Source organism: Setaria viridis, chromosome 7 (genome assembly GCF_005286985.2).
Source record: "Setaria viridis chromosome 7, Setaria_viridis_v4.0, whole genome shotgun sequence".
Classification (NCBI taxonomy): domain Eukaryota; kingdom Viridiplantae; phylum Streptophyta; class Magnoliopsida; order Poales; family Poaceae; genus Setaria; species Setaria viridis.
This window is the reverse complement of record NC_048269.2, coordinates 27,240,523-27,263,283: the sequence shown is the minus strand read 5'-3', so window position 1 is coordinate 27,263,283 and position 22,761 is coordinate 27,240,523. Positions and strand designations below refer to the sequence as shown.

General features: G+C 50.5%; 1 protein-coding gene across 1 annotated transcript; it reads left to right on the top strand.

The window, feature by feature from the left end:
- The first annotated feature begins 16,062 nt into the window (after positions 1-16,062).
- On the top strand, positions 16,063-17,238 carry LOC117862653 (brassinosteroid-responsive RING protein 1). The gene has a single exon (XM_034746154.2). It carries the CDS (start codon positions 16,268-16,270, stop codon positions 16,922-16,924), a length of 657 nt encoding a protein of 218 aa, XP_034602045.1. The 5' UTR covers positions 16,063-16,267; the 3' UTR covers positions 16,925-17,238.
- The last annotated feature ends 5,523 nt before the right edge of the window (positions 17,239-22,761 follow it).

The following is a 22,761-nucleotide window of genomic DNA, read 5'->3' as shown; positions in this document are numbered from 1 at the left end:
CTACACGACGCGATGGGGCCGGGGCATGCCGCACGACGACATCGCTTTCCCGCGGTGCATGAACTTGGCCGTTGCCGCCGGTCCGGCGCTGTACGTGACGCGCCGTGGCGGGCGGGCCGAGCAGCTAGCGGGGCGACGTCGACGGGAGGTAATCTGGCTAGGGGCGAGACCGCGATGGGACACACGTGGGTGGCGCGCGCGCCCGGGTCCCCGGCCGCCACGCCTCGGCCGGGCAGCCGGCCGCGGTTGCTGTCCGCGCGCTTCGTCCTCGCCCGCCTCTTGTCCGCACACGCCCCTTGCCCGCGAGGCCGCCCGTGCGATGCGTGCGCGGCGCGAGTGGCCGTGGCAGCCTAGCCTCGCCTGACCCCGGCGCTGGATTTGGACGGCTCGCGGTCGCGGGCGCCAGATTCCCCGGGCAAACTGGACCTGGAGCCGCGCGCGGGTACGCGCTGGTGGCCTGGTGCGCTGCATGGAGGGCCGATGGGGATGGGGTCGATGCGATGAGCTTGGTAGGGCAGCTCTGATTTGTTCGGGGCTCTGTGGGTGCCTGTCGCCACATGCCCCAGATAGTGGCGAGTTGCGGCGGCCGTGGTACCGTCCGTCCACGGGGAGGGCGGCATCGTGGCGCGCCAGTGGTACTCTGGTACCCTGCGTGACTGTCCATGTGCGCGTATCTCGATGGGCGATCTGCCGGCGTCCTTTGGTCGAGGAGTGTGAGCTGTTAGATCAGAGTTCCGACGATTAAGGTACATATACAGTCGTGCTATGACATTATCAGATGCTTGGACTTCGAAATTGTTGCCAAGCCACACCCTCGTTTCAAAACGTTGAGCATCAATTCAGAACCAGATCGACCGCATTTTGCTTTTTTTCTTTTACCCCTTTTGTCATCAATAGATGCATGAACCGTTCCTTTTGTTGTACAGGACAGAAACACAAATCCATCAACGTCTCAAGCCACATCGTGCATGGCTGCCTTCCTCGTTGCCGGCCGAGAACTGGTGCACGAGAGGGAAAGCACGCACGGGCGATACTATTAAACAATCACGCGCGCCGGTTTGCTGACATGTTCGGTTGAAACGTCTTACCAAATCACTGTGGACAAGGAATTCAAGCAGCCGCGTGGAAATAAATTAAGGCCACAAGATTTAATTTGAAACATCGTCGTTAACCAACTCGAACTAGATAATCCACAAGCAGAACCTTATTTAATCACGCCGATTTTCTTTTTATGCGAGCCTTGACAAGCCGGCCGTTTGTTTTGCATAAAGTACTTTCGGGCGAAATCATGAAAAATAAAATCTGCAGGCTGGAGGACCTGGAGAGATTTGATGCTCCGCATTATCTGAAAACTATGTGTGCATCGCCAGAAAGCAGACTAGCATACTCTTGGATGAGTTTAATTATGTGTATCTTGTACTACTGTCTCTTGAAAAAAAAATATATGATACATGCTATACGTGGATAATGAGTTCACACCTCTTATGCTTTTTAATCTATTATCTTAATATAATAGTGTTAAAAGAATCCACCACGTTCGCCAAGAAGGTCTAGAAATTCCTACATTAATCTAAAAAAGAGAAAAATATATACCGTTAGATTTTATGAAGATCTAACGGTTTAGACTAACTCAAAGAGTCATCGTCCAATACAATGAAATATTTATATTAAAAAAAGAATCTCCAATGAAAGATTTATATTAAAAAAAGAGTATGTATGTTGTTTCTTAATTCGTCTCCCCTCTCCACCCTCTCCACGTAAAAGAATACTCAGCCAAATTTCCTCCCAAAATAATTGTCCAATCTTTTGCGGGTAGTAGGTAAAATATTTGAATAAAAACAGGAAATCCCTACCCATTGATACATACACGGCTGGCCTATCATCCCGCTACGGGATCCACATAAGTATGCAATAGCACGGTTGGTTCGTGGGAACATTGCAAAGCGTACAGCATGTTTAAGGTACAGATACTGACGCTTGCCTCCAACATTCCAACATAGTGCGAGCAGAAAACGATTGCAACGGCGGTCAAGCTCGCAAGCTAACGACGATTTTGCCAATAACATATATTTCCCTTACCATATATATATAGAAAAAAAAGCATGCCATGCGCAGCCGGTGCTGCAAACATGTTGCCGAGTATCATGATATCGTCCATCAACCTCACATTACCATGTATACATAGTGTTAAAAGAAGCTACCGTGTTCGTCGAGGAGGTCTGGAAATTTCCATGTTAATCCAAAAAGAAAACTAATATACACCGTTGAATTTTATGATGATCTAACAATCTATATTAATCTAAAAAAATCCATACAAAATCCAATTACTTAATAGCTGGAATTGGAATTTAAAAGAAATACCAATATGGCAGTAGGACTGTGGACCCCTATTTGCCATGTTCGTTGGTTTTTTTAGTCTATGGGATAACTATAAGGTTTACTATCACCTATCAAATATGTCAACTGGAATAAATTCTAACATTTCTATAGGTGAAAGTAATTCTAGACCAAAAATAGAAACTATTATAATAGATATGGCAACAAGGGAAGAAAATCAACGTTTGAACTAAAAAAACCCGTTTCGGTCCCCATAATTTTTCTTTAATGAGGCTGAGATAAAATAATACATTGAATTTATCTAAAGATGCCACTAAGATATAATCAGCGTGGTATTGCTCTGGTAAAGATTTGATCATCTTGGACAGGAAAATTGTTGTCAAATCAACACCCTCGCCATGAGGATTGAGCCCCTCACCACGAGCACAACGGGAGCACCGGCGGATGGTTTCGTCCATGAGGTCGACGGTAATGACAGATAATTTCTTGTAAGCTCGGCAATGGTAATAAGATAATCCAATTTTGCTCAACCTAGATGAAAATCGATTCCATATTTATTCACTCTCATTGGCTGGCTAGTTGCTTGCTTTACTTGCAGCATGCAGGAGCAGCAGAGGTGATATATAGGGAAAACGATTCCGGAATCCGACCAGCTTCGACTGAACAATTGAAATCAACGAGCGAGAAAAGGGATGTTAAGGAAAAAAGGAATACACACTGTTAGAATTTATCATGATCTAATGGTTTAGACTAATTCGATCAAAGAGTTCATAACAATATGATTAATAATTATGTAATTTTGGAATCTAAAACAAGAAATTGGTCTTTTCTCAATTAAATTATGTAACTTTTGTGATGTGACTAAAACTCATGCATTGGAGATTGGTCTTTTCTCAATTAAATTCTGTAACTTTTGTGATGTAATAAAAATTCATCCAATTTGAATTCATATAGTTTTTGCAACAAGACCAAACTTAGCATTTCGATGGACTTCAACTGGCGTCCCAAGGCCACGAGATAGAACAGTAGTGAGACCGAAGAGTAAAGATATACAAGTCGTGCACTGGAAAAGGAATAGTATGTAAATTGGACACCAAAAGTATGTAAATTGGACACCAAAAGTATGTAAATTGGACACCCGACGATGGAAGTGCGGATGCAGGCAAGAGCAGCTTGCATCATATACACATACCAGCTTTGTGCAATACCAACAGACGCAAAACCACTGCTTTGTGCAAGGTTGGAAAGCCATAGCGTAGGTGATAGATTAGAAAGAGAAAAAATATATGAAGGATCATGATGAAAAATCATCATGAAAGAGGGCCATGCTGGCACCAGAGATAGTGAAGCGGCCACCATAGCCATTGGGATGTGGTCAAGAGGAGAACACTTGGGACAAATATGACTAGCTTCACTAAGTGGTTGCACGATGATGATGCCACCGCGCTAGCCTCATGTATTTCCATCCACTACTCCAGATCGGCCTATCACCACCAGCCCTAAATCCAATATCATCACCGGTTTGGCCTTCCATTGGATTTGGATCGACGGTGATAGTGTCTCCATCACCACTGAACCATGAAATGGTGGTGAAGCATATTAAAAAAAATAAAAAAGGCACGACCAGAGTCCTACCATGCTGCCGGAGCTTGCCACCCACTCAAGTAGCTTGGAGTGGGGAGAGAGAAAGAGAGGAGGGCAGCGTACCATGGGGGGAGACGAAGCCCCCTGTTGTCATCGCTGCATCCCGCGCCCACCATTGTAGCCTGGTGCTTGCGTCCATCGTCCTCATTGCGCTTGCACCCACCGCCACCTTTGCCGCCACCTGTGCCCACCGTCCCTTCCCACACCTTGTGCGCCACCGCTGCTCCTCGCTACTAGTGAGGGGTGAGCAGAGGGGAGGGGAGGCAGCAAATGGAGCAGGGGGAGGGGAGGGGCGAGAGAGAGGTGGGGAGGGAGAGGTGTGCAGGCTGACATAGAAGGGAGGAAGGGGATACCGGCAAGAGAAGGAGACGGATGTGGATAAGACATAGAAGGGATACGGTTAACATATGGGTATGCCAAGAACCAGCAGTGAAAACCAATTCCAATTTTCACCACGGGTTCGTGGATGGAACCGGCGGTAATGTACATTTTTACCACATGTTTAAACCTCCACGACGCCTATCTATTCACAAACTGGCGGTGAAAATATATCTCCACCAGATCAAACCCCCAGTGATGACTAATTAGTGATAACCCTTTTCTATATTAGTGATCAACGACCATCATCGTCGCAGCCGGCTCCATTGACTTGTGTCCACATTAAGAAATGATTATCTTGACTAGCACAACAATCACCCTATGACGGGTTAAATTTTTCATGTGCCACAAGAGAGCAAGAGAGGACAAACTATGTATGCAATAGTGTACTGTTGTCTACTGCTAACCTTTACCGTCACTAGCGAGTAGGGCTAAGCTAACAGCCATAACTAGACTAATGAGGAAAAAATATACAACCAACCTGTTTGTCCCCCAGCCCAATACTCACCCGTTCGCCATAGTTGTTGCCTGCGATTGGCCAACAGGGCACTAGCTGGAGACAGAGAGGGTGTCGATTTGATGGAATAGTGGTAGGATCTAGCAGCATAGTGTCATACATACATCTATAGGCCCACCAGAAGGTTTGGACAATTCTAAATATGGGGCTAGACACCGAGACGCATCTGACATGGAGATCATGACGCAGGATGGCGTAGTCTACACGAAAAGATAGGAACTAGTTGAGGATTAGAAAAGTACTCATTGTAATAAGACTAGAACTCCTCTAGTCGTATCCGACTAGTATTCCTGTAACCAACCAACCTGTAACCCTACCCCCGACTATATAAGGAGAGGCAGGGACCCCCTCCAAAGTAATTCAATCCAACCAACACACAAGACGTAGGGTATTACGCAATCTAGCGGTCCGAACCTGTCTAAATCGTGTGTCTGCATTTACCTTTAAGTTCCTAATCTCGACGAGCCCTACTAACCAAAACACTACCTCGGGCACCTCCCTCGGTAGGTTGCTGGGTCTAAACACTGACACATAGTGGACGATCTGGTGGAGTAACTTGAGGGCCACAAACACCAACCACAAGGCAACAATTTCAAAATAATCATATTATATAGTGAAGAAAATCGATGTTTGGCATGCACACCATAGCATACTGCATGTAATGTCCAGCGAGAGGGAACAACAGCCACAATCAAGGATGTGTCACAACGTAGCGGACAACGCTGCTTCAAAGCATTCAAAGCAGAAGCAAGAGAGAGGTGATGAGCTCATGAGCACAAAAACTAAGGATATATCTTGGTAGCCACAACAACGTATTTACTGACCCAATGACAGAGTTTAAAATGGAAAAAAGGTGCAACAACCATAAGATAAAATGGATCATGCATGTATGGAGCTGTAGGAACCAGTGATCGGACAACAAAAAAAGGAAAGGAGATTTGGATACAATAACAACTAAAAGGTCAAATTCAAATTAAATTCTAATTACTACTTTTGTAGTATACATTGAATATTCTACTAAAAATCACATTTATCCCCTCAATAGAATTGAATTTGGAAATAGACCATTTATTACTTAGAAAATATAAGAATTTATAAGGATTTTTGTAATCATGGCAAAAACTTACAAACAAAAAATGTAGAAAATGTATAGAACTTAATGTTGTTTCAGTAAATACCAAATATGTCTATATCTAAGGTATTACCTTTTCTTTTAATTCATGTTAAAAAAGATACGCCACAAAAAATTACAATAAAATATATGATAATATATTAGTCCATTACCCAGACACGACTAAATACAATTATTTATATCTATTTATTTTGAAATAAAGCATCCAAATATTGATATAAAAAAGCTAGCTACCCGCACTATTTGCGCGGGGCATCTAGTTATTTCAAACTTAATCACTGTTTGCAGGCGCCGAACAACAAACTAGTTATGAGCATGTTCGTTAGAATAAAAAAACATAGATATCGTGAAGCTAATCTCTCATGGGATCATGGCGACCTTTTATTTTTTGAAAGACATGGCGACCTTTTGATCCCCGAAACCTTATGGAATCAAAGGAAATATAATACAGAGGCATATAGTTGTAGTTGGTGAGGTGGTTGATTTGCTAACTATTAATCTATATGCTAGAAGATCTCCGCAATATGGTTTCATGTGCCCTTGGAACAAATTTTTTTTGTCCGTTGCGCGCAAGGATCTAGGAGAATCTCGTTCGCTAAATTCCACATGCCTCGGGATCCGTTCATCAGGGGGCATAGCTATCAGCTAAAACGACAGCCAGAGGATCAATCATGTATGTGCCTGCTTTAACAAGGAGACCCCAACTTCTGGCTGAAAGTTACTCCGTGCTGTGATGCATCCATTTCTACTAAGGGCGTGTTTGAATCCCCGAGCTAAATTTTAACCCCTATCACATCGAATGTTTGGACACTAATTAGGAGTATTAAACATAGGCTAATTACAAAACTAATTTCATAACCCCTAGGCTAAATCACGAGACGAATCTATTAAGCCTAATTAGTCCATGATTTGACAATATGGTGCTACAGTAAACATTCACTAATGATGGATTAATTAGGCTTAATAGATTCGTCTCACGATTTAGCCTAGGGGGTTCTGCAATTAGTTTTATAATTAATTCATGTTTAGTCTTTCTAATTAGCATCCGAATATTCGATGTGACACGGACTAAATTTTAGCTCCAGGATCCAAACACCCCCTAACTACTTTCCTCCAGCTTTCAGCTTGAACCCTAATATGAGCAGGACAGCACACTAATGGCAGAACAGGGTACATCACGAGACCAAACAGTGGGTTACTGTTAGCTTTGCTTTTTATCTACTTTGCAGCACGCAGTTAGGAGTACCTGACACTTTGGAGGGCCCCCAAACTGGTTGGTCATTGTGTCAGTCTCTTTCTCCTGCCGTCTTGTGCGCGAGTGGTGGTACATCTACAGCCAAAGAGAGAGGGCCCTAGTAAGCTAGCTTAGATACTAGCTAGACAGCGTTGTGGATGGTTGGATTGTCGTTCAGACTTGAGACCACATAATCGCCCTGAAAAACACCCTGGAAACACATTCACGCGTGGTGCCTCGTGGACCTCGTGCATCATTTTCCTTTTGATTTCAGGTGGTTGATGCATGCACCTACTGGAACCATCCACCGTTCCATATCTCGGATCCCCACTTCCATTCCATGCACGAGACCCATTTTTTAGCCCTTTAATTTTCCCTTTTACTTTTTTCAGGACAATTGCTTTGGTCAGCCTCCACATATAATGGTTATTACCTCGCAAGGGGACGCTGAGATATTACTTACTTGTTCACAAGGGAGAAAAACTAGCCTACTTTAATCACGCAGGAGCGGTCTGCACATTGCAATCTGATACCCTGACAGCGAGAGGACGATCGTGTCCCGGATCATGTTTTGTCATGCTCGCCCAGCGAGCTACACAATAAAACATCTTTTGCTTTCAAGAGATTTCATTTGTTGGCAAGTCAAAATTTACCTCGTCCCTACGCACAAAGCAGCGGCCAGTAGCACGCACGATTGCGCCACCCTACCGGGCGTCTTGTCTGGTGACACGGTGTAGCGAACATGACTCCAAATAGACCATTAGTTTGTGATTTTAGTAATTAATATGACAACATGATCATTAGGACTAACAATATGTTTAGAATGAACCTTGAAGGCATTTTAGATCCTAAGGAAGCAACCACAATCAAAGATAAGCGAAGGAGCAAAGAAATCAACCATCGACGCAATGCAATGACGCATTTCAGGGTCCCACCGAATCAGTCGGTGCCCTGACGAGCTGCAGTGGCTTATGGTCACCAATACATTCGATAAAGCTCAAGATCAAGCTATCGAATCAGTCGATGCAGCGGCTAGCTAAGAAGAATGGGACCATCGGATGTTCCAATAGCCAAGTCAAAGCCGTCGAAGGAAGCATCGATGCTTTTGGTACAACGCGCTGAAGGCAAGTTTCATGGAAACCATCGGATGATCCGATGGCCTCTTTTCTAGTTGCATCAGACGAATCTGTGCAACAAGGCACAAAGACATCAAGCACCACATGATCCGATACTATGGATCGATGGGCATCGGACGAAGCATATTTTCTTCAAAGAACTTCTAGAGAGGTTTTGGGCATGGACAACGCGCACCGATTGATCCGATGGTGCACCAGAAGAAGCATCGAATGAATCGATGCATTGAGTCGGTGACGAATCTGAGAACAATCTGGGCGTGGGGAGGCAACGGCTAGTAGCACCGAAGGTTCCGATGCTACCCAAAAGTACAACATCCGATGGTATCCTTTAACTAGCTGTTGGAGCAACGGCTCTTTGAGCTCTTGGGTATTTATACCCCCTCCACTCGCTCATTTGGAGTTGCTGGATGAAGTTGAAGTGTGCAGGAGTCCATTGAAGAGCAAGACACGTCAAGAACACATCCAAGCCACCAAAAGTACTTAAGTGATCCATCAAAGGCTTAGCACAAGCTTAGAAGAGTGATTAGAGCTAGGATAGGCCTAGAGAAGAGAGACTGCAAGGTGTGCCTATCTTGTGATCAGGTTCTAGAGTGAACCACCATTGTACAAGGTGTGCCGGCCTTGGAGCCTTGGTGGCTCGCCGGCAAGTCTTCGACGCTCCGGCTTGGTGTGGAGCGGCGTCGACGATCATGTGCGGGGGACGTGGAGACCCCCCTTCCTTCGTGGAGACGGCATCAAGGTGACCAAGAAACTTGGCGTGAGCCTTAATAGCCAAGCCTTTGTGGTAAGTCAAGGGGTGTCTCGGAAAAGACTTGGTGATCGGGAAGCAATACCCTTGTGTGAGTACTTCAACAACGTGGACTAGTGGTGGCTTAGTGCCTACCGTTACCACGGGATAAATGTTCGTGTCAAGAGTTTGCTTCCCCTCATCCCCCTCTTTACGTTCCGCATTTCATACTTGCAATTTGTGTGCCTCTACTTTCTTAGAGTAGTATCTTGATAGGATTGACTATAGATTGCAAAAAAAAATTTGGGATGAGGGTTTGACACTACATCAACCATAGTTGCATATCTAGATAGTATGATCTAGTTTATGTTTTAACAATTCGTAGTGGAAGTTATATGTTAAGGTTTTAGACTGCCTATTCACCCCTCACCCTCTTAGGCTATGGACGTAGTATTTTCTTGGCACTGGGCAGAGGAGGGGAGACACACAGCTGCGCTGATCTGTTTTAGAGCGCTTTGATTTTAAGTAAGACTGTGAGCAGCACCAAGTCACCAGCACAATGTGCAGAGCCATTATGCATGTGATGAAGGGGGGCTGCAAAGTTCATCTCGTTGGAGCCTTCCCCGGCTAAAGCCTACTACCTCTTTCCAAAGCCTGTGGAGTAAACAGACACTGACAGTGAACCGACACTCTTCTTCTGGCCATGTTCCACGGCGCGAATCTGCTGCCAATCGATCCGTTCCGTCGGTACGGTGCACCCGTCTCTCTCCGTCTCCAGTCTGTAGTGTAGCCATGCAGCGGTGCTGACGGAGCCGGTCATCAGCGATCGGGACACGCCTTGGATGGCACTAGCGGCCGAGATGACAGATCGATCGAGCTCTGTACTGTGCGTGGCTAGCTCGCCTTGATGCGGAGTGATTAGCCGCCGGGACGCTGTCCAGAAGCACGGCACCTGGACAAAACAGATGTCGCGGGCTCGCTCGCGAGTCGCAAGGCAACAAGGCGTGAGTCAGACGCGAGGTCGCGCGAGCCATGTTCCATTTGCGTGGTGCAGCGCGGGGTCGAACCGGGCAAGACAGACAAGATTTTAAGGTTAGGTGTCTCAGCAGTCGGGTCAATCATTCATTCAGAAGACCTCGCAGTCACAGCCTCCAGCGCTACGGCAGTAGGGCTACTACCAGTCTACCACTAGAAGCGAGTTCAGTGCCTCACTGCTGTACGAGCTACTACCAGTAGTAGGTGTCCCAGTCCCAGTCACTGTAATCATTGGAATCTTGAACATTCGCTTCGGAGGCCGGCCCGAGGCTGGCCAGCCAGCAGGTTCAATGCACCATGTGACGCGAGCAGATCAGCAAAGCCTTCATCAGGAACGCGCCAGATTCACCAAACTGGCGTTGCTTTCCTGGCACATTCTTTTGGACCTGCAAATCCTATGACCGTTGGCGATGCCGTTATTTTGGCGCCCGTGTATCTAACTGTTACAGGCTCGGAAAAAGCGACGCCGACGGCTTCTCGGCTCTTGTTCTTGCAGGCGTTTCCTTGGCGAGCCGCATACGTACTTTACTGCTTCTTCAGCTCCAAAGTGGAGGCTGGAGGAGAGGATAGAGCTAGCGGTTCCTTGCTACTACCTTGGCTTGGCTGTGCTGTAATCTGCATCTGCATAGCTCAGCTCAATTTGCATCCGGACTTTCACACGGCGCAGGTAGGAATATCTTCATGCCCTCCTAGTTCGTCGTCTCATGCCAATCTTGGGAGTATTTGCACAAAGGAACATCAGCATTTGTCCATGTTCTGTTGTGCAGTACGTAATGGAAAAAAAAAGAGTATCTGGGATCTGGATGCAGCAAGATAAGCTGTTGACGTTCGGGTGGTGGTGCGTGCGTGATGTTAGCGAGGAAACAGCTGGTGAGGCGGGAGGGCGCAATACCTGAACCGCATTGGACGTGGCGTTCGGAGACGACGACCATGTCTTAGCTCGACGGCGTCTTAGCGTTTTAAAGTACAATCGCCTGGCTGGCCCAATGATACCACGCTTAGCTGATCCCCCGCCGAGATAAGAGGGAATCCCCTTTCTCTTTGCCTGCAAGGCCTACATGGAAAGGGTGGCCGCAAGCAGGCATCAGCTGGGTGTGGGTGTGGCAGATAAGATAAAGCAGGCGTACGTGCACTTGTTCCTTGGATCGCTTGCCTCCTCTGCCAGCAAGGAAGCGATGATAGTATCATAGTAGTATGTTACCTGTGATCGCCAGTTGTTAATCTGTTTGTTCAACAGCCGGCTTTGCAGCTTGCTGGCACTCATTCCCCAGCAGCTTATATGAACGGTGACGTCAATTATGCTGGCTGGCATTTTTTTTCTACACGGTAGCTAGAAAGCAGTTTGCAGACTTTGAAAGTCCAAGTCAGACCGGTTGACTACGGCGAGACCGACCGGTGGGCGTCCGATGGATGTCTCTTTCGGTCCGTGCATGGCACCAGAAATCAGAACGGCCCGCCTACTTTCTACTGGTACTACTTGCTCATGCCAAACAGGCAAGCATTTTTTTTTCGTTCTTTGATTAATGATGTACTGCCGTACATTTTTTTCTCCTTTTCTCTTCCCTCAACGAAAAGGAAGTACAGTTGCACTTATGGAGTTTGACCGTGCGCAGTGACGGATGTTTGATACGAGGTGCTAAACTTTAGTAGGATCACATCGAATGTTCGGATGCTAATTAAAAGGATTAAATATGAGCTAATTATAAAACTAATTGCATAGATGGAGTCTAATTCGCGAGATGAATCTATTAAGGCTAATTAATCCATCATTAGCAAATGGTTACTGTAGCACCACATTATCAAATCATGAACTAATTAGACTTAATAGATTCGTCTCACGAATTAGTCTCCATCCGTGCAATTAGTTTTTTAATTAGACTATGTTTAATACTCCTAATTAAGTATTCAAACATCCGATGTGACAGGTGCTAAAGTTTAGCAAAGGCATCCAAACACCGCCATGCAATCTGCTAGTACAGCATTATCATGGTCCAGCTTTGTTTTTCAAAAAGAATTGTGGTCCAGTTTTTGCCCCAAACACGGTGCCGAACGGCATTAGCTGTCCTGATCACTCACTCACTCGAGACATCAAGTGTCAAGAAGGCTGTCAGCTCATCCTTGAGCGCCCTTGAGGCCCTGAAGATTATTGTGGCACACGCACACGAGCTATCGCCGATGCAACACAATCTTCTGGAGATCCAGCCGGATCAGGGCGCGCGAGGATTTCCCTTCCTTCTTTAAAGCCAGTCGAGGTGGCGATAAAGATAGCCGGCCTGCCTTTTGAACGGGGGTTAGTAGTGATCGCTACACCCTACCCCCGCCTTTGTTTAGTGGTTTGAAAGGATCAGGCCAGTCTCTCTGACCATTCGGAACAGGACCGAATGATGAATTCACCTGTTCTTTCTTGATCGTCTTTAGACCTCGCACTACTGTTGACCAGTACTGCGAGTAACAGTTAACTATCTGCACAACCGACGGGCGCTTTTGTAATTTATGTGAAAAAGGTTGCACCGACGCCCGGAGATTAAAGAAACATTAACCGAGCTTCACATCACTGAAAAGAGGGTCGATTAGCGCGTCCGCAGCTGCACTGCAGCAGGTGGTTGGAGTTGGACCGCACGAGCAAGTGTAGGGTCTTGTCCGCAATCCGTAAGCGCTTTTAATTACTGCAGCTCTGTATCAAAAGTTCAAAACGCAGCTGATGAGGCTAATTACCACTCATGACCTCAGGTGTCTGTATAATGCTGGTCTACGACATGGTCTTGCAAACAAAGCCTAGTGTGAAACACTGATCCGGCCGAAGTTGCTGCCGGTAATTTTTGTTACCTGGACTAAATTTTAGTCCACCCATTTTAGCCTCTTTTATTCTTAAAGTGTCAAACACGTGGACTAAAATGTGGACTAAAGCCTTTAGTTCTCTATTCCAAAAGGGGTGCACTAAATTGGACTAAAAGGTCTAGAGGACACCCCTTCCCCTCATTTATTATCCATCCCACCCATCTTAAACCCTCCCTCCACCGCCACCCCCTCGCTCACTCCCCTCCTCGCCGCCACTGCCGCCGGCCTCCCTCCCGTCGCCCTCCCGCCCGCCCGCCGCTGCCCTCGCGCCTGCCGCCCCCGCCGTCGGCCTCCCTCCTGCCTAGCCCTCCCTCCGTGTCGAGCTCCTGCCGCAGCCTGCATGCCGCCTCCTCCGTGGCCTCCGCCTCAGCCGCAGCCGCCGGTTCCCCTCCTCCCGCCTTCGGTGACAGCTCCGGCGCCGCCACTTTGCACTCCATCAGGCCACCAACACGCCGCGTGTCGCCGCCGCCGCCGCGCGGACGAGGAATAGGAAGCCAGCATGGGGTCCCCACGAGGAAGAGGAGGGATGCCGACGGCGACGTGGAGACAGCGACGGCGGGCGGGGACGAGGGCCACCGTTCACTGCGTTTGTGCGTGCCGAACTCCCATCGTCCTTGTTACTAGGACAGGAGCCTATGCTCCCCTGTAACTCCTCACCTCGACCTCTATCCAAAGATCGAGAGGGTGGGGCGGAGCTTGGCCCCCGCTGCTGCCGGCCGCTCAGGAGGTCCGTCGCGCCGCCACTGGGGTCGAGGCGTAGACGGGTGTACCCGGGGCCAGGGAGCGACCAGCCAGGCGTGGGGCCAAGCGTGGTGGAGCGCGGCGAGGCCGCCGCTCACCGGGATCGGGGCGACCCGCAAGCGTAGAGATGAGAGCTAGGAAGCGAAGGCGACGTGGATGGAGTTGCGGATGCACACAGAACCAGCTAGCAGTGCGGCCGGGCATGGCGTCTTGAGCAGGGAGTTTCCATCTTCAAAACAGGGGTAATATCATCTTTATTCATCAGTATCAATGGATTTTAGTCCATGGATCCAAACAGTGTAGGGACTAAACTTTAGTCCATGGACTAAGGGTGTGTTTGGATGGAGGTACGGGGTGGGACGGGACAGGGTCATCCCTCTTTTGAAGGATGAGATGATCCCATCTAGTGTTTGGTTAGAGTGATGAGGATGTCCCAGTTCATTTTTTGGCTGGCAGAACAGGGACGGTTCATTATTGATGGCGTTTGGATCCAGTTAGTAGCCGGGCCCAAATGTCAGCTGCACAAGGGTGTGGGACCCGCGTGTCAGTCACCAAAAACAGAGGATAGCCATTGCTAGAGCTTGAGATCCTGGACCTAGCCGGTGACGGGCCTGGCCGGAGGGGCGCTTCATCTTTCAGCAGCGCTGCCTGCTCGGACTACCCCACCTCCGCCGCTAGCCTCCCCAAGCCCCGCCTCCGCCGCCCGCCTCCCCAAGCCCCGCTCGCCTCGCCCTTGAGCTGGACGTCGCCGCCAGGGCCCGCGCCTACCCTGCTTCTCGTCGAGGTCCCGCACCGTCGCCGCCACCAGGGCTCGTGCTGCCCAGCGCCGTGGATCTAGGCCTCCGCCGTCGGGGCCTGCCGCTGCTGCCGTGGCCGGAGCCTGGGTTGGGGCAGGAGGGGCTTGAGGAGAAGGAGATGGGGTGGCGCAAGGAGGAGGAGACGGGATGGCGCGAGGAAGAAATGAGAGCGAGACGTCGTCCAAGAGGGATGGATCGGTCCGCTAGTTTTGGAGGACCGTTCCATCCATCTTTTTCAAGGAATATTCACTTTGATGCCGTCCTCGTTCCACCTGACCTCCAACCAAACAATAAAGATAGAATGATCCCGTACCGTCCTATCCCGTCTCTCCATCCAAACACACGGCTAAATTACTCCATCCATCCACCAATCCGTTGTTGCCAAACAGAGACAGCAACAGTGGCGACTCTATCTTCTACTACTATTGTAACGTTTCTTTTCAGGAGAGGGCGGGTGAAATGACCTGGAAGAAATTCCACACCAGGGACGCAAAAGCAGAGACCGACGTGCCGGCCTTTTTGACCTGGAAGGCATAAATTAAGAACCCGCACGTACACAGAAGATCGAGCATGATGCAAGCCGAAGTGACCTGAAAAAACCGGCATCGTAAAATATCAGGCAAAGCGACCCCAAAAGAAACGGTGAACCCATGCCATGATGAGCAGTGGAGCAGACGGCAGCGAGCGGGCAGCGCATGCGACCTCACCTCCCTTCCCCGCGACGAGACAAAGCGCTCGACCCGAGTCACCCAGCTGCAAGTTGCCCCTATCCCCGCCCATCCCTTTCGTCTCATGGTCGAAAAGCAAAAGAATCCAAGAACCTTCGTGCAGCCATCCCTTTCTTTTCTTTTTTCCTGCTGCCAGGCCAACTTGCGAGCTCCATCCCCTCGTCGTCGGTCCAAAAGGAAGGAGCGGTAGTCGAAAGAACGAGAAAGACAACTCCCAGCTCTCTCCCCCCTGCACGGAGCAGGCTAATTTTTGAATAGCTGGATCGGAGGATCTCAGCTTACCCCCGCACAAACGGACACGGCGTCGCTGAACGCCTAGACTGTAGAGAAATTTTGACCCCTTCCGGCCGGCCTGGTAGGTAGTAATGGGCTGTTACTGCTCCCGTACAACAACAGGCCACGGATGCTGCGTATTTCACGTGAACGGTGAGCAGCCCACGGGTACGTGTGCGGGGGAGAGGCGCACCCGTACACGAAAGACAACATGCGCTTGTGTGCTTCCGGAACTGCCCGCCTGCAGCGAACCGTGCGCTGCACCGACCCGGCAGGGGAGGCAGGCACTGGGTACGTCGGGAGCGGGCGGACCACCCACCCGGCGCGACGCCGTGGCCCGTGTGGGGTGGGGGCTCGGCCCGGCTCACATGAGGGGAGGCACGGCACCGCGCGGCGGACGGCATCGAGCGAGAGCAGGGCGGAGGAGGAGCCCACCACACGACGCGATCCCACGGCGCTAGGCTACCCCACGGGGCCCTCCAAGCTTTCCGCGTCACCCCTCGGCCTCCCTCTCCGCCTCGCGCTTTATATAGCCACGGCGCCCCCTCCCCCCCGCTTCCCCTGCCTCCCCGTCCACGCATCGCCACCACGCCATATCGGCATATCTCCAGCGGGCTCACAATCTCACATCGCGCTTCTTGTCTTGCCCCCACCTTCCCCTCCCCTGCCTTCCCACCACCACCGAGAGCCAGGAGACAGACACGCCAGCAAATCCGGACGAGCGCGCGCCTTCGTCGTCCCGGCCGCGGCATGGGCTTCCCGGTGGGCTACTCGGAGCTGGTGCTCCCGAAGCAGCTGCTCCACCTCCTGCTCCTTCTCGGGTACATCCGGCGCTTCCTCCTCTCCGCGTTCCACGCCGTGGGCCTCGGGGACCTGCTGGATCTCGGGGACGACCACCAGGCGCTGCTGCAGGACCACCACCACCACGGCGGCGGCGGCGGTGAGCAGCTGGGGCGGGACCACGGCGCGCCGGCGGGGCAGGCGCTGCTGCTGCAGCACCGGCGGCCGGAGTTCCGCGCGGTGCCGGCGATGGTCATCGAGGAGGTGCTCCCCGTGGTGCGGTTCGACGAGCTGGCGGCGGCCTGCGCCGGCGGCGGCGACTGCGCGGTGTGCCTCAGCGGCATCGGCGGCGGCGACGAGGTGCGCCGGCTCAGCAACTGCCGCCACGCCTTCCACCGCGGGTGCCTGGACCGCTGGATGGAGCACGACCAGCGCACCTGCCCGCTCTGCCGCGCGCCGCTCATCCCCGACGAGATGGCCGGCGCGCTCTGGGCCGCCGCCGCCGGCGTGCCCGACGCCTCCGACTTCGACTTCTCCTACTTCGGCGCGCCGCTCACGCCGGTGCCCTCCCCGACGCTGCTGCGGCCGCACGAGCTGCTGCTCACCGGCCTCGGCGGCTACCAGTGATCCCAGCCGCCCCCGCCCAACCCGGAAGCGACCGGCCCTGCGGAATGCACGGCCCTGCCAACGGCTGAATCGCTCGCCGCTTCCTCAGCGGAAGGAGGAAGTGCAGCAGCGGAGGCGGAGGCACAGCGGAGACAGGAGAACCGGAGGCGCCTTGGCTCGAATTGTACATAGGCAAAATGAGTAAAGCGACCACCCCCAAAAAAAGGCTAGGAGATTAGATTCCTCTTGTGCATAGGTAGATTCCGTCTTCCAAGTTTGTGGAGTTGTGAATCTTTCCACGGATTAATTTTGTTGAGCTAGGCATGCCGATGCAAGATTTGGGCCCTTTTCCCTCCTCCCATTGCTCTCTGCTTTGCTTTGCTGATCAGGTCAGGTTCTCTCTCGTCTAGTTCGAGTGGTACCTGCGTGGACGGTTCCGTTCCTTTTTACTGCTTCCGTTTTAGAAAGGACGCTATTTGGACCAAGCACGCGATGTTCTTTCACCTGTACCCGAATTTTTTTGCTTCAACGGGGAAACGAGCAGCAGAGCACACAAGGCACGGATCCGGACTTCGGAGGTGCTGCCACGGCGCACCCATCATCTAATCTGTGACACCTGGTTGGTGGTTACACACGGATTCGGAGCCAGGAATTCATTCACACCAGGTGTTGTTTTCCGAACAGAAAAATGGCTAGCAGTTTCTCTGATGCCGAGGGAACTCTGAACTCTCAGTTTGCATCTTGGAGCTACCAAGCAACAGTACACAAAAGCAGTAGCGCCAAACGCTAATCAGACAGCCGGAGCCGGGGACGCAAGCAAATCCGCCGCCTAGTCCGCTGTTCCTTTCCACCAGAGTCCAATCATCCCCTTGCGCGGTGAGTGGCTAGTGCATCTCGGCCGCCGCCGACGCCCTGACCGGCCTGCCAGGTACCCGGGAACGTGCGCGGTCTGGAGTAAGTTTCAAATCCGAGAAACACCTGCAAGCTTCAACCTTCCGACGGAACGGGAAACTTCGTGCCGTAGACGCGAGCGGCCTGCCAGCCGCCTAGCGCCTACCGCTCGCTTCAGGTTCGGCCGCCGCCCGGACCCCGTGCGGCAACCACACCATGATTCGTACCAGTAACATAATCTGCAGAAAGGAGGAGAAATTATGCAGCCTCTCGCTGTGAAAGCAGAGCACTTGACAGGTGTTGGTAGGCTCGGCCAGGCGATAGATACGCCCCCACTCCTCCGTGCCCCTGGACCCTGGTCCTTGCGCACCGAAAGGAGAAGGGTATCAGCCAAAAGAGTGTGTACGTTAAGCAACGGCGGTTCTGATTAGGAGTGCATTATTGGTAGCTTAACCACATATGGAGTACTAGTATATATAGTGTTTTGTACTGTGATGCGAATCTAACCTACTAGCTTAGTTTTGCTTGCAAGTAACACAAGCAAGCCAACAAAAAAGATAAAGTAACATCAAGAGTTTAGGACAAGAAAGTGAAAAGAGTAGGGTCATTCTCATTCAGCGTTCAGAAAAACAAAAAAGGGTGGGGTCGTTTAGGCTCGATCCATGCACTGAATGGAACCAAAACCGAACTCGAAGGTCATAATTGACGGGGGAATAATGACACATCAAGCCCTCGGGCCCACGGGCTCACTCGCTCATTATCGTACGCGTCGGGCCCAACCAGCTTTCGACGTGCCCCGCCCGCTCCAGTGTCTGCCTGCACATGAACCAAACAAAGGCGCCCAGCCACCCGCCCGTACGATCTTGTTCCGAAGCAACACCGCAACAGGCCGCGGGCATGGCCGGGCCATCATCACGAATTCACGATTCAGCCACAGACAGACGGGCACGCCTGTCCGCTCGCGTCTGAAATCTCAATTTCAAAACGCCTAGCCGTGCACAGCTGCGGCTAACAGTGGCTCGACCTCGATGTGTGGTAACAAAAGTTTCTTAAGCAAAGCTCGTGCTGTGCTACTGATTGCTGCCTGTCATTTTCGAAACGGAAAGCAAGAAATGACAGGGACGTCGCCAAAAGCTAGTATTATCTTGGAGCGTGGCAACTGGCAAGTTTGAGAGAAAGGCGCGCATAATGGTGAGCTCTTTTATGCTAATGATATGAGCAAGCTAGGATCGTATTCTTGAAAAAATGGGCTACTGCACTGCTCATCAGTGAGTGAGCAATACGCAGCTCGCAGGCCCGCACGTACCACCAGTAGCTTAGCTTCACACCAGATGATCCATCGTTTTCGCCCCACTCCGTGACGGCCCCGCGAAGCCACAAGCCGTGGTGCGTGCCATCGCGTTCACGCTACAGCGGATAAGAATGAATTGAAGCGCTGCCGCCGATCTCGCCGGGCGTCGACACCGCCATATCGGTATCGGCTTTCTAGCTTGCATTGGCGGACACACGAGATCCGGACAGCGCCACGAACGTGATCGCCCGGTGCGTTGCTGACACGGCCTCTCGTCTCGTATTGTATGGCCCTGTGGGTGTGTGTGGGTGTTCTACATCAACAACGCCCGTGGTCCAGCCGTTGCAGCGCTCCAAGCAGGCGTCGCGCGCTTGCAGCTAGCAGCACAAGGAGAGAGCGTAACATGTCTCCTTCCGTGAGTTGCGCATGTGAAAAATCCCCGCGACGCTTGCCCACACACGCATACGTCGTATGAAATTTTGTTTATCCATTCCGTCTAGAAAGAGTGTAGTGTAGCTGCCAATATCCTCTCGAGACCCGTTCCAAGCTGGTCAGGAGGGACGGAGGATATTCTGAACGCCCTGCTCTGTGTTCGTGCTACCACAGTGCAATATGAGCAGAGCACATTCACACCTCCCGTTTCGTTTCGTTCCGTTTAAGCAAGTCGCAATCCACAGTCGATTTTGACGCTTGTGCTGTTCCATGATGAAGCAGCAAATCAGGCGCAACGGATTTGGATTTCGACCACCGTCTCGCAGGTCCACTGCTAATAACTTTGGCGGATCTCGGGAAATATTTCAGCGACGGTAGCCTGTCGGAAGATCTTGCCGGGCTCGCTATCCCACCAGACGGCACACACATTCCCCGGCCGGGGACCGGATGGGTGTGTTGCGGCTGCGGAGCGGCCTGGGCTGCACTGCACGAGATAGGCGTTTCCCCGGGCCGGGGCAAGCGACGTCGCGGATGGACCTGTAGCGTCGCGCACCCATCCACCGGTCCTGTGGATATGTCAGATGGCAACCGCACGACAGCTACGAATCGAGGGCAGGTGCAGCAGTGACCACAGGACCAGATGAGGTCATTTGTTAGAGCTGGATGGCGTTTATTTAAACGCTTGGGATATTTGTGTACTGGAGGTTACGGTTAACATGGGATTTCGTTCCTCTTCGTTGCCCAAGGTTTGAGGCTGTGATCACACAGTTTTGAACAAGGTGTTTTTACCTGACGCGCCTATGCTTTTATTTATTACTAGTTCGGCATCTTGCCAAGATTTTGCAACTGCTTCGTTTTAGCAAGTCCATAGGCCTTATTGTTACTTTGGGCTGAATGTTCTTGACCCGACGAAATGTAAAACCGTGTGGGCTCAGCACATATGTATGGCATGCCTGTGGCCCATGAGGCCCATCATGCAGCAGCAGCTCGGTTGCATCTTGCAAAACAGTTCTGTCTGTTCGTCCCCTTTGCGGCCCATCAAATTATTTGGAAAAACTATGAGAGGCCCAAGGCCCGTCTTTACGCAGCTGGGCTCCAAACCGCACCATCCCAAGGCCCATTATTTGTATGATTCGTATGAATCCTCCAAATGACATGTCGCAAACACTGCTGCGTCTGCGTGTCCTGTCCAGCAGTTGCGTGCGGTCCGCCGTAGGAGCGATGCCTGGAGAAATCGCCAACTCGCGATTCGCAAGACACCGTACGACGCCGATGCGATATCGATTGAAAGGCATCGCCAGTGGCCGATCCCGTGCACGCGAGACCGCAGCTCGCGCCACGGCGGTGTCAAGACAAACAGCGTGACATGTGACGAGTCAAGTGGGACGCGCATGCGGTAGGATGGCTTCGGTGGAAGCCAGCCGGTCCATCCCGATCCCGTGTGACTCGTTTCACGTACGGAGGCCGCTTCCGCTCCTCCAGCGTATGAACTCGCTTTTTGGAGTTTGGAGTTTGCTGTGTCGTGCCGTGCAGGTAACACTGCGAGCTTCTAAGTTCTAACTCGTCCACTGGTGATTCGGCGTTGCACTAGCCGAGTCCTAGTCCTCGTCCTCTTTTTTTTTAAAAAAAAGGAATTTTCATTCCAGACCAATCATTATTACAGCGAGCAACAGTTTTAAACTAAAACTCTCAAAAATGCGAACGTGCAACTAATTAAGCGCTAATTCTCTTAAAGAACGACCACCCGTGCTTGGCGAAGATTTCCATAATCTTGGTCTCCAGGGTGCAGCAAGTCCACTTCAGTAGTGATTTGTTGTGCTTCTTTTGCATTGTGCTCTAGAAACGCGTCCAGTAAATTACCTTGAAAATAACATGCAAATAGGAGTATAATTACCTCTTCCTTCTTTTTTTCCTCGTTTGTTCTGGGAAGGAAGAATATGGATTTTGACCATTTCCCAAGTCGCAGGTTATATTACAGTTTTCGGTTGTATATCACTAAACAATAAGATTGACTTTTACAGGACAAAAGGCTCATAGAGTGAGGACCCTTCCATATAGTTTTCTTTACACGGCAAAAAAAAAAATAAAAGCGCACTTGTGACTGGCCCAAGCTAAGCTAGGGAATAATTAAACGAGGAAAGAGACGGGTGCAGCACGCCCTCTCGGATATGGGCTACGCACCAACAACATTCCCTGCGCCTCGAGTTCTTTTTTTTGACCAAAATGAGAACGGCACGAAATGGTAGGCGGCCGACGGCGACGCAGCTCCGAGCGGTGCAGAGGCAACCGATTACGATTAATGCTACCCTTTCTGGTTCTCGAAATGATTACTCGTCTTCGTTGCACAAGAAACTAGCTAGAGAAGCACCCACACGATGGACGCCCAAAATCTCGCTCCGATCCTCTCCTAGACAATGTTTTCTCGGTGGTTTGCCACTCGTGCTTCTGAGCCCCGTCACTCTCGCTCCGGAGCCCTAACACTTTCTATGAAAAAGTTGATTTCGCACGGAGTACTGGAGTAGCAGCGCTGCACGCTGTGCTCGCAACTACAAACGCAGCTAATCAAGACGATCTACCAGGACTAAAGCGCCCGTGTGTCATTCATTAACCAGTCATGTCACTGCTTAATTGCCAGAAGCCCAGAACCGGCACCTCGTATCATTTCCGCCAAAGATCACGCTCGGTACTTCAGTACTTGTCGTGTTTGGTAAGCTGTATCGTGTCAAAAGGTATTCCTCATCGGTGACCTTACTCGTCAACTGTTTTGCAGGTTGTATTCAAGGAGCATGTCATCTCGGTACTATGTGTTGCAACTTTGTATCGTGGATTCATGGAGCGGTGGTATATGCATGTCCGATTTTCAACGGGACCATGGAGCCGGCCAAAATTCCTAAAGTGCCGGACATTGGCACATTGGAGCAAATGAAGTGCTCGGTAGTAGGAAGGAGAATAATATATAAGTGCGTCCTGTCCTTCTCAAAGACTTTTCTTTTGCTCTCGTGCTATGCGGCCATAACCCACGAGCATCTCCACATTATTAGGTAGCAGTAGACTAGGCAACATCTTTCCTTAGTAGGGTGTTTGTTTCTTTAGTCCCTCCTAAAATTTCTGTTACATCAAATGTTTAGATACTAATTAGGAGTATTAAATATAGACTAATTATAAAACCAATTGCACAGATGGAGACTAATTTGCGAGACGAATCTATTAAGCCTAATTAGTCCATGTTTTGATAATGTGATGC

What these genes read in the sequence shown, in the direction of transcription:
- LOC117862653 (XM_034746154.2), top strand. Translation starts at nt 16,268, where the DNA reads ATGGGCTTCCCGGTGGGCTACTCGGAGCTGGTGCTCCCGAAGCAGCTG.